We start from the raw sequence: 16,484 nt of genomic DNA, 5'->3' as shown, positions 1-16,484 counted from the left end.
AAGTTTGTGTACTCAGACCAGTAATATTTGGGGTCACAAGTCTTTGCCATGGATATTTTGTGGGTCAGAAGACAAAAAGTTTGGGAACCACTGCTCTGTACAACCTTCTTGTGTGGAGTTTTATTTCGAAAGGCTCCAACCGGAAGTTGGACGAGTTAGTATTGCGGACAATTTGCTAGTCGTGTCGTGTGTTTTGTCGACCAGTACCACAGTGAAAACATACAGGTAAACGTTTTAGGTGTTTTTGTTACAAATTTGTGTTGTCGGTAATGTGTCATGTCGACTTTAACTATCGTCATCATACTGTGTGATATCTTGCTGTTGCAGTAGTAACATAGCGTTTGCCTTCAGTAAGACAGAATTGATATTTTTCGAAGTAAAAGTTCASTTCTCGTGTTAGCCAAGGGGGGCTAGCCACCAACTAGCCTTTAGCTTAATATTAGCCATGCTAACAAATGTTCCTGACTAATGGTATGCGTATTTGGTTTTAACTTAGAAGATGCTCTGTTTAGTTTCCATGATAACATTTTCCAAGGGTTGAGGGAACATTTAAGACTGCAAATGGTTTCCAAGCTAAACTGTCAGGGGGAAATAACAACTGCTGCGTGTTAGCCAAGTAGCTAACATGACCTGGAGCTGTGATGTAGGAAACCCACGCGCTCTGTTCTGCCAGTCGTGGTTCAAACTTTGTGTCAATTTTATTAAACTTGTTTGTATTTTTTTTAAAAATTGGATGGTGTTACACCTGTCGTTTTTTTAATCTTTAAACTTGATAAAATTGTATAAGTGCGGCTAAAGTGTTTAGATTTAGCATCATGTCTGTGCGTTTTTCTGACTTTTTGAAGTTTGACTGTCGTTGTGTGTTATTGTAGATTTTCAGTCTATATATGGTGATCCAAACAAGATACCTTACTTGACTTAAAGAGACAGTTTTATAAAACTAGTTTCTTTTTTCGAGTAGGAGCTCCAGCTAAGCTGATTTGGTCACAAGTGAACTTTTTTTTTTTTTTTTAGTTGAGGTCTGATTCAGATCTCACTCACCTCCTTCTACATACAAATACGCAGCTGAGCAACAAAACATGATTGGTTATGTAGTCTGAAAAACCTTTAACCAATCTAAAGTGTATGAATGATAGTTTTTGTTTGTGATCCAGTACAGTCATCTGAGTTGCACTTTTGAAGTTATTTCCCCAACTCATGTTGAGCTTGTTTGTGTAACTTAACATGATTTGAGAAAAGTGAAGGTGCGTATGTTTATTGATATCACAGAGTTTATTGTCAACACAAAAAACACTGAAGATCTTTACTCCACTACAGTGAAACACCCGCAGAAATCACCGGCAGATTGTCATGTGTMTTCTGCACAGCCTCTGTGTAAACATATGAGTGCTGCAAGCATCTGCAAGTCACACAAAGAAACTGGAACCCTGTGAATGTTTTGAGACTTTTGTCAAAGCAGTTTGCCAACTAGCCGTCAGAAGTCGCAGCCTAGCAAGACARCTGGCTTCAACGCTACTCAAATTATTGTCCTGTGAATCATAATCTTATCATAATGGCAGAAATTTGGGATTTTATAGCTCAGTTTTAATATGACAAATCATGCTAAGCATGGGTCATTTTCTAATTATTCTGATTCATTGCGTCTCGGTAGTTTTGATCAGCAGTCATGGAGACGACTACAGTTTGTGAGATGGAGTTGCCGAACAGAAGAATAGTGGGCGGCAGTGATTCTCCTGACCTGGACAGCCCGAGTCAGGTAATGCTGAGATTATTTTGTGAAATGATGGTATAAAATTAGTTCATTTTTCTTAATCTGTAACTTAAYTGTTACTGAATGGTTTGTAACTTGTATTTTTTATATAAATATGTTTTGACTTTCATGTAAAAACAATTTAAAACATTTTAAACCTTTTTTTACGGTGTAATATATTTAAAACAGTTTTTCATTTTAGTTTATCTTTTTTAAGTCAAACAAGCACAAATTCTCTTCTACTTGTGGAAAATGGAAATTGCAAAGCCTCTCTAAGCATTTCTTTGAAGCATGACGGCTGTTTTATAATCAAATGTGTGTGTTTTGAATCAGGAGGAGGTTGCAGAGTTTCATTTAGGTTTGTGCTGCACTGGGGAGGAGAGGGGTGAAACTCCTGGAAGTGAGGACAGCCCCAGTGAGCTGGGGGAGGCAGAGCTTGATCCTGGAGAAGACGCTAAGCCTGGAGAGGACAAATCCTTTGGTAGGAGCCCCACAAAACATGATGCATGTTACTATACAGGCATGGTATTATATGGAAAGACAATTTGTACTTGCAACATAAATAATAACATAGAATATAGTACCCTTGCACTCCTGCAAAGCATACATTTTTACAACGACCATGTGCTATGTTTGCCAAATATGACTTTGGACACAAAACAAATAGCTATAATTACAGAATGCATTTTTTTTAAATTTATTTCCAGGTTTATTTAAAAAAAATTGACTGTTGATAAAATAATTTTTACAATTAAAATTTGAAACAGCACCAGATTACTGATCTTTTTCATCAGTGGAAACCTACAAATAATATCCTCCGTGTTGTAAACACAGGTATTTGTACAAATAAAACACAGCTAATTAATAAAAAACAATAATGATGCAGATTTTAACATTTTTTGATCATTTTTGTCCATTTGAAAACACAAAGGAGCACCCACCATATATATWTTTTTCTTTAAAAAAAGTATTGCGTTAAAAGGAATTTTAATGAGGAAATGCTTCGTTTTAAAATTGAGATTTTGTCTTTGCAAATAGGTAGCCTCTGTTACTGTGAAAGCCTTTTTTAAATTAAATTAGAAGTAAGTTAAAATATAAATGCTTGAATAAAGACATTGTAAAGCTAGAAATGTATTTTTGTTTCACTTTAATTAATTAATTTATTTTTTACAAAAAATAAAACCTGTTATTCCCTGTTTTTTTATTTTATTTTTTATTTAGGCAAGGAGGTTGTCCTCTTGATGCAAGCCCTTAACTCTTTAGCCACACCAGAGGAGAAACTAGCTGCTCTGTGCAAGAAATATGCAGACTTGGTAAGATTCTGAATATCTGCATTTAAATATTTAAACTTAATGGTGACATACATTTCTTGAGTTTCAGGGTAAATTAAAAGACTTTATTTTTAACATACGCTTAAAAAGTAAACAATCCAGCTGTAAAGTAACTTGTTTTTGTTTGGTCTGTGCTTTGTTCAGCTGGAAGAGAGTCGAGGTATGCAAAAGCAGCTGAAAGCCCTGCAGAAAAAGCAATCTCAGATTGTCAAYGAGAAGATCCACCTGCAGGGGGAACACAGCAAGGCCATTCTGGCCCGCAGCAAGCTGGAGAGTCTCTGTCGAGAGCTGCAGAGGCACAACAAAACACTGAAGGTAAAATCTTTATTAATCTCCCTCTTTTTCAATTTCTTTTATCCTGTACCTTTCACAAGCGCCCACTTGAGATGGCCTAATGGATTTTTGTAAAGCTCTGACCTGCCAGTTTAGTTTGAATTTGTTTCTTTCTAAAATCTAAAATTACAGTGAAAGAACTTGTTGCAGCTACATCAGCAAGAGCAGGTTTCTTTATTTCTCACAGAGTATAAATCCAGCTAAAGGTGTGTTCAGTCTGTGATGGAGCTCTRAGGTTTTTGTCACTTTTCTGAGCATTGCACAGTCAGATGTTGGGGGTGAGATGCTGGGAGGTACTTTAGGTGACGTCACTATGGGGGGAGGGGGGGGACCTCATCACCCAATGTTATTTACCCACAAATCTGTCGCGGTTAAAGCTCCAAAGTTAGATTCCACCATGCAAAATGCCTGTTTTATCTCCATCCATGAGTTTTTGTCTGTTTGATTATCTTTATTAACTGCTGCTTCCTGGTACAACAGACGGCTCTGGAAGCGAGTTGCTTATTTATTTATTATTAATATTATTATTTTTTTTGAAGTGAGTGCTTTAAGCAAAATGCTGCATCTGAGCGCTTTCAGCACAAACACACACTCCCACGATTGTCTGACCAATCACTAGGGATGGGTACTGAATTCAATATTTTAAAAGTACCGACCAAATTCTGTCTGTACTACTGAGTACCTGTTCACATAACATCAAACGGTACKATGTTTTGGTACCTAAACACATGATTGCGACCATATTGGAGGAAGAGTGGTGAGTTTTCCATGCTTGTCCTGAACGCAGCATCGCGCAAGAGTATAATGATGTCAGTAGCTGCTTGTTCAGTAAACAGAGGCAGAGTTTGGTCTGTAGCTTGAAAGCCTCGCAGCTCCTGGAGTGAAACTCACRGAACAGACCACCTCTGAATTATCTGGTGGATTAATTATCTTGGCGGTACTTTATTTACTTTGAGTAAGCGAACGTKGTGCTCACAATTAAAGGCTTGAACTACTTCAGTTGGTGTGCAATGAATCTAAAATATATGAAAGTTTAATGTTTATCAGTACATTACAGAAAATAATGAGCTTTATCACTATATGTTAATTTTTTGAGAAGGACCTGTACGTTTAAAAAAAWTTTATTATTAAAAAAAACAACACACAAAGTACCGAAAATTGGTACTGTTAAGTAACCAGTACCAATACCCAGGTACAGGATATTGGTAACAAATCAATTCAAATGTCAAAGGTACCCATCCCTACCAATCACACAATAAAGTTCTTATGTGGAGGGGGTAAAAAGTTCGACCCGCGGGTTGTATCAGAAGCTGCCAACATATCAACAATGCGAACAGAGTGACGCAATTTTCATCATGAAACTATGTTTTACTGTGTAGTAATGTACTTTAAATGGTTTGGGAATGACTTTTATCCCAGACTGATGGACAGCAGTTGTAACTTTTCTAAGATCATTGCTGATGTCTTTCCACCTCACCTAGATTTGAATCATTTTAGAATATGTGTCTTGGTATGTAAAACCTCAGAATTAAAAGTGTTAGACTTTCTATTTCACGTCTGAGTTTATATATTAGGATTGGGCAGTAATACAGTTAAAAGATGTACTGGGGTACCTAAAAAAATCAATCAATCAGTATTATCGATTAGAATTCTGTCCTTAAAAACGTGGTTGCAAATGTAATCTCTACTGGGCATGAATTTTTATGTACTTATTGGATTGTACTTACCTCCTGTTAACCTTTTTCTTCCACCTTTCCTAGTGGTAATATTTCACTGTAGTTCCACGGTGGAGCTGTGCAAGTGCTAACTGTTCCTTCATCCCTCACATAACAGGAGGAGAATTCCCAAAGGTCCAGAGAGTATGAGGAGCAACGCAAGGAAGCCATGCTTCACTTTCAAATGACGTTGGGTGACATTGAAGTGCAGATGGAACAGCACAGCTCACACAACTCCAAGCTGAGACAAGAGAACATGGAGCTGGCTGAGAAGCTCAAGAAGCTCATTGAGCAGTACGAGCTGAGGGAGGAGGTGAGACGGCTCAAAGCTGCTTTATTTTTCTACAGTCTGTTAATTATCATGCTGTGCTTATGGTCGGGTTTTTTTTTTCCATTAAATAAAATTTATTTATGAAAACCTATTTTATTGACATAAGGAACTGAATTAATTACAATGTTATATACATGTCCAGTATTCAATAAAACACTGAGGTAGTGACAGTATTGTAAATGAGTTGGCACTTGTTTGGAGATGTGTGTAAGAACTCTGACAAAAACTTAAACATTACCAAAAGTACCTATTTGTTTAAGACCTTTGGCTAATGATTGAGTCCATTTCGACTGAACTACAAACAGCAGGTTGGTATAATTATTAGGTGATTTACAACTTTTGTCATCATTGACTCAAATTTTTAGATGCATTTGATGCTCTTTAAGATGCTGAACAGTCTAAAAACAGACCTGGAAATGTCTGAACAAAAATCATGAAATCTGTCCAGATGCTGTGGGTTCATCATGTCAATGTATGTAATCCACTCTGACCTGTTCCTCTTGCAGCACATAGGCAAAGTGTTGAAGCACAAGGAGCTGCAGCAGCAGCTGATGGATGCCAAGCTGCAGAGAATCACTGAGATGATGAAAGAAGTGGAGGAGAAGCAGCAGCGAGAGGGAGAATTCGTAAGAGCTTCTCTTTTATTATCATTGACATCTGACCTTTTTTTTTGCACTATCAAAAAACATGAAAATTAGCCAAAGTGTTTGAAAAGATCAAGTTTAGCAATGATTAGGATCAGCGTTGGTTGAGAGCTAAAGAACTGTCTGTGCTGTGATGCTCCAGCTGCTGAAGGATGCAATAGAGTCTCGACGCAAGTGTGAATTGATGAAGGAGCAGGAAATACAGCTGAAACAACAGGTGAGCACACATGTATTTATTTATTTATTTATTTATTATAACTCGCATACAGTAGTCAATAATAGAACAAGTTGTATTATAAATGCCATTAAAGGTAATTTATGGACTAAATCTGCTCATTTTTATTTCTCAGCTCTCTCTGTATATGAACAAGTTTGAAGAGTTTCAAACCACTTTGGCCAAAAGCAACGAAGTCTTCACTACTTTTAGACAAGAAATGGAGAAGGTGAGGAAGAAGAGTAAAAGTTGAAATGTTAGTTTTTTTCCCCCCTCAAAGTGTTTCAAAGTCTCACAGTGACAGTACATTAAACAACTACTCAAATAAATAATGCAGCAATGATTAAAACACACAAATGAAATCAACACAAGAACAGAGAAAAGACACAAACAAATATGTACTGAGTAAACTGTTCTTGCAGATTTGTCATTCTGAAAGAATAAAAAGGTTTATTTTCTTTTATTTAACCTTTATTTCAACAGACAAACATTAAGAACAGTTTATTATTTACAACGTTGGCCTGAGAGTGCAAAAACACTTAAAACACTTAAAAATGGTAAGATGGGGAAGGGGAAACCACATAAACGGTACATAAAACATATAAAATGTGCAGTGCATTCATTCTTTAAAAACGTTACGACTTCTTAAAATGATCCTTTAGTCTGTGTTTAAAAGCAGGAAAAGAAATCAAAGTGTCAAGATGCAGTATGTTTTGATAGAAGTTCCAATCATTTGCTGCAGCAAAGCAGAAAGACGTCAGGCCAAAGGAAGTCTTGGTTTTTGGGATTTTCAATCTAATAAGGTGGGAGGAGCAAGTATTGGACCTTGAGGGGGGTTCTTGCTTTTTATTTCTCTGCTGTCCGTAAAATGTTAGATCTTTTCTTCCAGATGACCAAGAAGATCAAAAAGCTGGAAAAGGAAACGACTCAATGGAGGACCAAATGGGAGAGTAACAACCAGGCCCTGCTGCAAATGGCAGAAGAGGTGAATTTAGTTGTTTACAACAAGACAAGTCCACCTACTTTCCTATCATGCTTTCACTATCATGACTGATTTTTCATGTAGTTTTATACAAAATGGTGGTCAAATGTATTTGCTGTATCTTCTGAACTGTTGTGTCTAAGCTCGTGGCTCTTCCTGAAACACTGTGTTGTAGAAAACTCTGCGCGACGGCCATTTTAAAGCCCTTCAGAAGAAGTTGGAGCTGCTGGAGCGATTGTGCCGAGCTCTGCAGAAGGAGAGGAACGACCTGAGCAACCAGCTCTGCCTGCTGCAGGAGCCGGGGGATGAAGGGACACCTGCTGCCCCCACCCAGCAGCAGCAGAAGCCCTCAGCCATGGAGGAGGAGGAGGAGGAAGATGAAGAGGAGAAAGCAGACTCTGAGGATTCAGCAGAGAGCGAAGAGCTGGAGACCGGAGGTGTCCACGAAGCTCAGAGGCTGCCTGAAACAGAGCCCTCGCTGGCTGCTGCCGAGCAAACACCGAGCACACAGCAGGACTGAGGAACACCACCTGGTCTGTGTGCAGGTGAGGAAGGTGTGGTGGGAGGGGTGAAAGGACAGAAACATCTTTATAAAAAGTGGAGAATATTTTTAAAGACTTTTCTTTCCAGGTTCTGAACGAAACCATATCTTTTTGTTTAATGTTTCACTCAATAAAACGATTGTATCACGATTCTCTTCTAAAACTTTGCCCACATAAACATTGGTTTTTAATAATCAGGACTTAGTACTCCCCGTTTCTACCGTAACTGCAGTTTCATACAGTACTTCATCAAACCAAAACTGTTTTAAGGTCTAATTATGCTCTTTGTATTTTTATTCTGTAGAGTAAAATCTGTGTGGATATACTTCCAGTTACTAATATTTTATCAGATCACTGAAAATGTAAGCTGTCAGATCCATCTAACGTAAGTTTKGTTTTTCATCAGCTGTTTTTCAACGACTCAACCTGTGTGCCCACTAAAACCATGACACTAAACAAAAACTAAAAATGATTAGAAAAAATTGAAAGATTCTGCTCTCAAATTGAAACATTTCTAAATATTTGCTGATCACCCAGCGGTGCAGAGGAGTCAGCGCCGTGGGCAGAGCGTAGAGGACGAGGCAACATCTCAGCTCTCCGTTTTACGGGAACGTTGCTGTCCTCAAGTCTTAACTTCAGCTTCATATTTGCCTCTAAAGGCGAGTGGTTTGTTGCCCAGTTTTCAAATCGTTTTCAATGGAACTCAGGGTCAGTGATCATGAAAGTATTTTTTTTAATATATATATATATATATATCTTTAAAATGTACTGTAGGTGTTGGCAGAGCAACCAGTTCAGAATCATAATTTTGTGATTGTTTTARCTCTTTTCTTCTGTTGTGTGTAGTTTATTTTTGAGATAAAGGGAAAATAAGGAACAAGGTTTTAAAAAATACAGTTCAAGGCATATTATTGTAAAGTGAACAAAAAGTGAAGTGAGATGTTCACAGTGAGCTCATTACGTACAGAGAAATAAAGTCTTAGACCTTTGTCTCAGATAAATTATATTAACAGGATAATGGATAGTAAAAAATGTGATTTTTGCTTTTTGAATTTGATAAAAATGTTCATTCCAATAATCAGTGAGTAATATGGGGGGATCGTATTATAAAGCAAGTTAATTGTACATTTTGAACTCATTGTGTTCGTTTAGACTCGATATAGTGAATGTAAGAAATACCAGCAGGGTCAGTTCAGCTTCAAGTCTTTTTGTTTTGACTTGTAAAGAGAACTCAAGTCAGTCACTTCTCATAGTTGCATCATTTGCACATTGTAATCATGGTTTTTTTTTTTTCCCTGTCGGATCTTCAGTTCACTCCAGTAGCTCATAATGCAGTTCTGTTAGGTAACTTACCTGTTCTCTTAAAGATAGCACTTACTTCCCAAAGGAGATCCTGTAATCTCAAATTCCTGTAATTTCATTTTTCACATTTTYTTTGTCCTACACAAGACTGATCTGAGATCAACACTTAACCTTTTTTATCATCTTGTTGCCAGTTAAGAGGTCAAAGATCAGATATTTTGGTTTTGAGTCACGTCACTGATGGTTTCATTCTAGACTGTGCCTGTTGGGGGAAAAACTGAATGTGTGAAATGTGATTTTGTTGTGACCATGTCTGGCCTTTCTAACTTGGTCCTCACGCTGATTCCAGACTAGATTTGAATCTGTACTGGGTCCAGTGTTGGATGGGTCTAGTCGTATCCAAGCTGAGGAAAGGTTTCCCAGCCTCTACTTCCTCTTTTTCTTTRAACATTGCCCCGAAAATGACTCGGGTAACGTCAGAATCTACCTCTGCAGGCGAGGACGTACGAGAGGCCAGGAGTCGGCAGAGCTTTGGAGTGCTTTATTTTTACTTAAAAAAAAAGAGCCTACAACCCCCCCTTTTTTTGATTGTACAGTGTTCTTCTAGTTCCATCTTACTTTTCAATAAACATTTTTTAGGATTTGCCATGAGTGAATCATTTCCTCAGTTTTTCCTCTGTTCTGTAAGACAGCCAATTTTAAGTTTGACAGAACGTTCAGAGTTAAACAAATCAACAAATGACAAACTTACTTTTGAAAAGTTACAAAAAGCTTTATTGCAGCATGTGGTGCAGGAAACAACACTGCAGTTTCACATTCTGTAATAATGTAACAATCCCATACTGTTCACACAAACCAAATACCCACAAGTGTTTATGTACCTTGAAGACGAGGCAGACCTAACGGGGAATGTGATTYCGCTGATGTGTTGACACAACAGAACAGCAGCCAGAAGAGCTCAGAGTAGACAGGAGGAAAAMGAGAGAGTCGCTGGATGCAGCCAGCATTCTTCTTGATCAAAGATGTAAATTTTTAACTGATTCTCATCACCTACAGGTTTCAGAAAAACCTTTTACAAATTCTGCCAACTTGCTGTCATTTTTAAAAAAAAAATCACTTCTTGCAAAAGCCCTTAAAATGAGCTAATTATGAAAATAGATGAACTGTATTTTTAATTTTTTTAACAGAAAAGATTTTATGCCCTTATTTAAATGCCTTTTAGCACAAAATACTATTTTACAAATACTGTAGATCCACCTGAGAGGGTCAGCGTTTTGAATCTTTAAAGTCTGGGCAGAAGTGAAGTGACTTTTTCTTTTTTGAATCCCTGGTTTTGGTTAAGTTTTAGGCCTAGAGATCCTGAATCCAAAAAAATTGCTAGTGAGGAGAGCAAGCAGTTTGATCGTCGTTAACAGTTTTGGACTAAGGTGGGCCAGAGACAGCGCTGCACTCAGGGATCGGACAAGATGCGGTGCCTGGACAGAAACCTGCGTAGAGCCCGAGTCCTCATCCTTGAGCCTCCAGCTCTGCAGCGGGGGTGTTGTCTGGTTCTTCATCATTGTAGATATTCTCGGCCTGGAAAGACAAGAGGGGACACAACATGTCAGAGGATTAACTGAGCAAATCGTCTTCGATCATTACCGTCCAAGAAGCTTTCAAAATAAATATTTTTAAATACGTTTAACAGGTCAGTGTTTTCCAACCAGTGATTTCTCATTATAGCTGCAAAGATACCAATCACTTATTTATTCTATATATACTTATTTTTACTGTGGATGAAAAACTACACAAGTATTCAAAGCTGTGGTACACTTTTATGTTACCTAAACATTTCACACTTTTTAATTTTAAGGTGTCATAATGTAAGAATGTTCCACTCGGGCTGTGAAGCTCCTGTCAGGTGATTGGCTGTAAGATTCATCTATGCTTCAATAACAAACATTTCCCTGAAGCTGATTGGCTCATGGCTGCAGCTTCCACAGACACTGTTGCACCTGTAGCGTAATAATAAATCTCCACAAAGATAATTCTCCTTTAATTCTACCAGATCTTCTAATTTGCTGTTACTAAAAAAAGAAACAATGTGTGTTATATTAAAAACTACTCACCATTTGCCAAACTTGCATGATGTTGTCCTCAGACACAGAGCAGATTACCCAGGGTTCATTTGGGTTCCAGGAGAAGTCTGATATTTTGGCCGTGTGGCCTCCATGGATAAACTGATGAAGGGAAAAGAAAAAGATTTAGCCTAATGTTGCTATTCAGACCTTCTGAAGTGGCTCCTTGTAGCTCAGAGGAGAAACAACATAAACCTGAATAATGGTTATTCACTTCCACCAGGAAACAAGACTTTTGAGCACATTATGTTTAAATGTTTTTTAATATGTGCAGGAAATTTCTGCAGCAGGATGACAGGTAATACAATACATACTGCATGTGGAGAATTGAGTGGACACATAAGTCAAAAGTTAATACCAGAATTTACTAAAGATGCTCAGGTTTTCACTTGAATGGATTTAAAATTTAAGGGTCCAATCGAGAGAAACTGGATCTTTTTTGGACTACTCCAGGGCCAAAGACCAGTGCTCAGTCAGGTCTGTATCATTATAAACAAATTACTTATTTTGTGTGGATTTTTTTTAAACACAAAGAACGTTTTTCGCCTCTACTTTTATTTGTAACATACAAATTTTAATTCAAGTTCAACTTTTTAGATGCCTTTATTATTATTATTATTATTATTATTATTATTATTTATTCACATAAAATTGGTCTTAAAATTTGCAGTTGGTGAAAATATACCTTAGGTTTCTTCTATCCATCTAACATGCAGTGTTTGTTTTTACTTACTGACAACTTAGTAACATCACCTACCAGGAGCTCTGGTGGGCCGTCCTCAGCATCCTCTGCAGACTGCTCCTCTCCAATTTTACTAGAAAAAAACAACAATCCAACAGAACCCTTAAATATTTTGAACATTTCTGTTTCTGCAGTTGTAGTTTCACTTGTATAAAATATGTTTTGTATAAATTTGCAAGCTTGTTGAGTGTAGATGTAGTGTTCGTTGTCGTGGACATACTTACCTGAGATCCCAGACATTGAGACGTCGATCAGTGCCACTGGAGGCCAGGATGGTCTCATTGTGAGGAGACCACTGTACCTAAAGAGCAGGACAGATGGATATTTAAAACCCATTCTTATTGGATTCTGCAACAATTCAACATTAGCTGCGAAGACTCTCTTTAGAAGATTGTCGTAGACCTTTCTCAAATAAAACAGGGAATCTGGTCAAATTAAGGTGAAATACATGAATTTTTATGGTTTTGAATAACAAACTAAATCATTTATCTGTGGTTTAAACTCACAGAGTAGCTATAAACTAAACATCCGCTGCCTGGAAGAAGTTACCAATTTTTACAATTTTTTTTCCAGAACAAATGAAGTGCACCTACAGTCCTCCATCATGGTTTTACTCTTTAGAAATCACTAGCCCTTTGACCTTTGACTGTCAATCTGAAGAAACATTTATTTATGTCCCTTGAGGGAATAAAAACTCACCAGGATTTATAGTATGAAACTTTTATTCCAATAATTAATTACACTACAGGCTGACCTATTAAGTGATTATGTCTACATTTTCCAATTATAACAGAGTATCAGTGTTGCTGTTTTGGGCATTCATACGCAGCTGTGGTGAAACAAAACATGATCGAAGTCTTTTAAGTTCTTACTTGGAAAATTTCATCTTTGTGGGACTCAAAAGAGTGGAGCTTCAGTTTGAGATTCCTTAGATCCCACAGAGCAACGGTCTGAAAGAGCAGAAAACAGTTGTGTGCTTTGAGACACTAGAAATAAATCAAGCATTCACACGTATTTTGGGGCATGTTCTACCTTATCGGCAGAGCCAGTAGCAAGAATGAACTCGCTGTAGGGGTTGAAACTGAGGCAGTTGACCTCAGCAGTGTGAGCATCGACTGAGTGACTGGCTTTAGAGGTGTTGTTAGACCGAGTGTCCCAGCTGAGGGAAGGTTTGTTTGGTTTAAAAAAGGCCAGTGCGCAGTTTAGAACTGATAAGATTTTTGTAGGCCTTGTTCTCTAAGTTAGACACTTACATCATTAGTTTCTGGTCATCTGCAACAGAGCCAAACAGGGATTCATGGAGTAAGTGCCAGGAAACGTCTTCCACCACTGCTGTATGACCGGTGAAAATGGTCTTGGCGTCAACGATCTTCCCTTCCTTTGGGCCGGCGCCAATGTCCCACAGACAGATGGTCTGAAGGAGAAAGAGAAGAAGGACGATACATTTTTATTCCTTCACTGTGCCCATCATCTACACAGAACATATCTAGTCTCACTAACTGAACATCATACATGGAGAAAAAACACTTTTACAGAATGCTTTTTAAATGTGGTTTACACACACACACACGGCTGCATCAGAGGCAGTGTCTGACACCATTGCTGAGTTCTGCTTGGCTCACTGAACATTTTCAGATTTTCTTAGAAAAGCAGGAAAGCTGAGGAAATGGAGCAGAGCCTCTCATCAATGACTCCCTCTGCTCGATGCACGTGCAGTTTCTAAAGAGTGTATACAAGTTCAGGAATACTGAAAAAAAAAAAAGTTGGGTTTGCTTTGAAAAGTCCCTCATAGTATGAACAAAACTGTGGACTCGTCCCTTTTGGAAAGCCCAGCTGACAAACCAAAGCCCTGTAATTAGATTCAGTCACTCACATGYTCATCAGAGGCACTGAGTAGGTTGCCATTGAGATTTGGATTCCAGGATAGGCCATAGCCCTCTTTCTGATGGCCTTTTAGCCTCAAGTCAGGATTACACTCCCCACTGGGATCTGAAATGCACATTACACTGAGTTTATCCATTTACTCAGACGTTTGGATCACTARAATATATCTAACCTATATGTGATCTCACCTGGCTTTGATGGGTGCTTAGTGTAGTCGAAAACCAGAACGTCAGACGTGGGGGTCTTGGTGGCGATTATGCAGGGATTCTGGGGCATGTAGCGTGCTCGGTTCACTTCTCCTTCGTGGTTGATTTTGATCTCTATTTCAATTTTTCCACTCACTGATCCAAATCCACCAAATTCTGACAAAACAGAGCAAACAGCTTCACAACTTCAATGGATGCCAAACAGTTTGCAGTTGAATTAATCAAGCTAATTTTGATAAAGACAGATTTGGAGCCTTGGTTGCAGGCAACAACAATCAGCCCTTGATTTAGAAATGTGGATCTTTGCTTCTCTTTGTACTGAAGTTCAAACACGTACTGTACCTTCAGTGTTTGTAATAAAATATGTATACTACCTCTTACAAGAAACCACAGAAGCACAACACCTACAGACAGCAGTGCACCCGAACAACATACCTGCTGGAAGAAACAAAGACAAAGTTTCAGCTTAAAAGTTGAACACGATTCAAGTGACCGAGATGTAAAAAGACCAGATATGGCTAAAAAAGAAACACTGTGATATTTTTAAACAGATAACAGCTTTTCACAATTGTCCCATATTTATYGCTTGAATAAAATAAAATAAAAAACAACATGCTGCTGTCAGTTAACCTAAAAACAGCCCAGCAACAGACCCAGTGAGTCATTTCACTCAGATTTCAGTGCATTCTCAAACTAGTTTTATACTGTAAAAAGCTGTAGGACAACTCGGTGTACTAACCTCCTTTTTCACTGTCGTAGTGCGAGGTATCAAACTGGGCATCGTCGTTTGGTACCTGGACACTGGCAATCACAAGGTGGTTCTGCTCATCTGATGTGTGGGTCCCCAAAACCAACCGGTGGACGGTGTAGTCTTTTCCCTCTGGCCTGCAGACAACATAAACTGAAATTTACACAACAGTCTACAAAAATACATTTTCTTTTGGCTTGTTTGTCTGAGCAGAGCTTTAAGAAATATCAGACGGCAATTTCTCTTCTTAAAATTATGACAAAAAATAATGAACAACTGAAATAATACAACTGATTTTTATTAGAACAAATACCTTGAAGCTTTTAGATTTGATCATGGTGCTAAAAAAATGTTTAAGGTTAAAATCATGCGTCAAAACTGTGTTCAGAAGACGTTTCAAACTGGAGAATATACTGTATGTATGAACTGAGGAAATGGCATGTTCCAAAAAAATGGTGTTCCTACAGGAGGTAATCTATCTGTAAAGATTTGATCTATAATATAGGGGAAATAATCTGTTTTCTTAAGAGTGAGGTATATATTTTATAGTATAGGATTATGTTAGTTATCACATATGATCAAATCATATTTCCTTTAGAAACAGAGATGGAATACAATGTAAAGTAAAGTGGCCATGTTGAAACWTTTTGCTGATGTAATAAAATAAGCGACTCGTCACATTGAKCTGAGGATTAAGTCCCAAAGTGATATGTGGAGAAATAGATTGCAAAACGTTGGCAATAACTGCATTTTGTCAAAATAAAARGAACAAACACRTTATTTACAGGTCATTTAAATGAATTATCTGAAAAATAATCAGACATTTCAAAGCTTTCTTGAGCAGTTGCTACAAAAAACATGATTCTGTGCAAAATGACAATTTTTTGGGTAATTTTCCCTGAAAGCAAGTAAAGTTAATTTTCTTTCCAGCTGGTAAATCTTTATATTTAATTTTTTTAGGTTTCCTTATTAAAATGACATCAAACATTCAGACCAAATATCAATGGGTGATCCTGATTAGGAAGACAAATCAAGGCGTATCTTTGGAACCAAGATGATCCATGTATCAATATGCATCTTAAAAAGCCAGGAATCAAAAAATGAGTTCAGGTCATTGTGATGGGTCATTTGGGGGAAATGAGATGGAGTGTTTGTGAGAGCAAACCATCAAATGAGCGACAGTCATGTGAAAGAATCTCCTCCAAACCAKTGAGGTTTAGACCATAACCTTAAAGTGCTTCTTCGTTAGCTGCTCATTTGTTGCCTTCATGGTATGTTCAGGGTCATTGTTATGAGGACCCACCTTCAGTGTTCTAGATAAGGGAGAAGGTTCTTATTCAGAATTTTACAATACATGGGCTTTTTATTGGCCCCACAATGCAGTGAAGTCATCCTGCACCCTTTGCAGAAGAAACGGCCCAAAGGATAATGTTTCCACCTCTGTACTTGGGGATTGTGTTTTGTTTTTGGTCCTGTCTGGCCATGTGCCTTATTAACCAAGGGTACCACAGAGCACAGTGCGCTACCAGTGGTGTTCTTGAGAACTGTGGTTCCAACTGCCTTCTGACCATCAACAAAGTTGCTCCTGTGTAGTTGTGGATTGATCCCCCACCTTTCTCATCCTCACCAAAGGTGATCTGCGA

At 38.0% G+C, this 16,484-nt stretch overlaps 2 protein-coding genes across 3 annotated transcripts in view; one reads left to right on the top strand and one right to left on the bottom strand.

Annotated features, from left to right (window-relative positions):
• Positions 1–1,651: 1,651 nt before the first annotated feature.
• Positions 1,652–9,788, top strand: LOC106520887 (gamma-taxilin; the record flags this gene model as incomplete). The annotated part of the gene is given in 10 exon segments (XM_014013180.1): positions 1,652–1,756; positions 2,084–2,231; positions 2,972–3,063; positions 3,226–3,396; positions 5,248–5,442; positions 5,967–6,086; positions 6,247–6,321; positions 6,455–6,547; positions 7,208–7,303; positions 7,476–9,788. Coding segments are annotated over 10 exon segments (1,425 nt in total). The 3' UTR covers positions 7,821–9,788.
• Positions 9,789–9,891: 103 nt separating this feature from the next.
• The window catches only part of LOC106520888 (histone-binding protein RBBP7), a 7,901-nt gene continuing 1,308 nt past the window's right edge, over positions 9,892–16,484 (bottom strand). Inside the window, exons 3-12 of one of the 2 annotated variants that reach the window (XM_014013182.1) lie at positions 14,833–14,978; positions 14,076–14,249; positions 13,877–13,992; positions 13,257–13,417; positions 13,036–13,162; positions 12,876–12,953; positions 12,228–12,304; positions 12,019–12,076; positions 11,253–11,363; positions 9,892–10,719 (exon numbers count right to left, since the gene is read on the bottom strand). In XM_014013182.1, coding sequence (XP_013868636.1) covers positions 10,651–10,719; positions 11,253–11,363; positions 12,019–12,076; positions 12,228–12,304; positions 12,876–12,953; positions 13,036–13,162; positions 13,257–13,417; positions 13,877–13,992; positions 14,076–14,249; positions 14,833–14,978 — 1,117 coding nt within the window. In that variant the 3' untranslated portion in view covers positions 9,892–10,650. Of the gene's footprint in view, positions 10,720–11,252; positions 11,364–12,018; positions 12,077–12,227; positions 12,305–12,875; positions 12,954–13,035; positions 13,163–13,256; positions 13,418–13,876; positions 13,993–14,075; positions 14,253–14,832; positions 14,979–16,484 lie in introns of both variants that reach the window. The other variant, XM_014013181.1, reaches the window with a different exon arrangement.

The sequence above is a fragment of the Austrofundulus limnaeus genome, unplaced genomic scaffold, assembly GCF_001266775.1.
Source record: "Austrofundulus limnaeus strain Quisiro unplaced genomic scaffold, Austrofundulus_limnaeus-1.0 Scaffold98, whole genome shotgun sequence".
NCBI classification, from domain to species: Eukaryota; Metazoa; Chordata; class Actinopteri; order Cyprinodontiformes; family Rivulidae; genus Austrofundulus; species Austrofundulus limnaeus.
The sequence above is the reverse complement of the archived record's forward strand: the minus strand, read 5'-3'. Positions and strand labels throughout refer to the sequence as shown.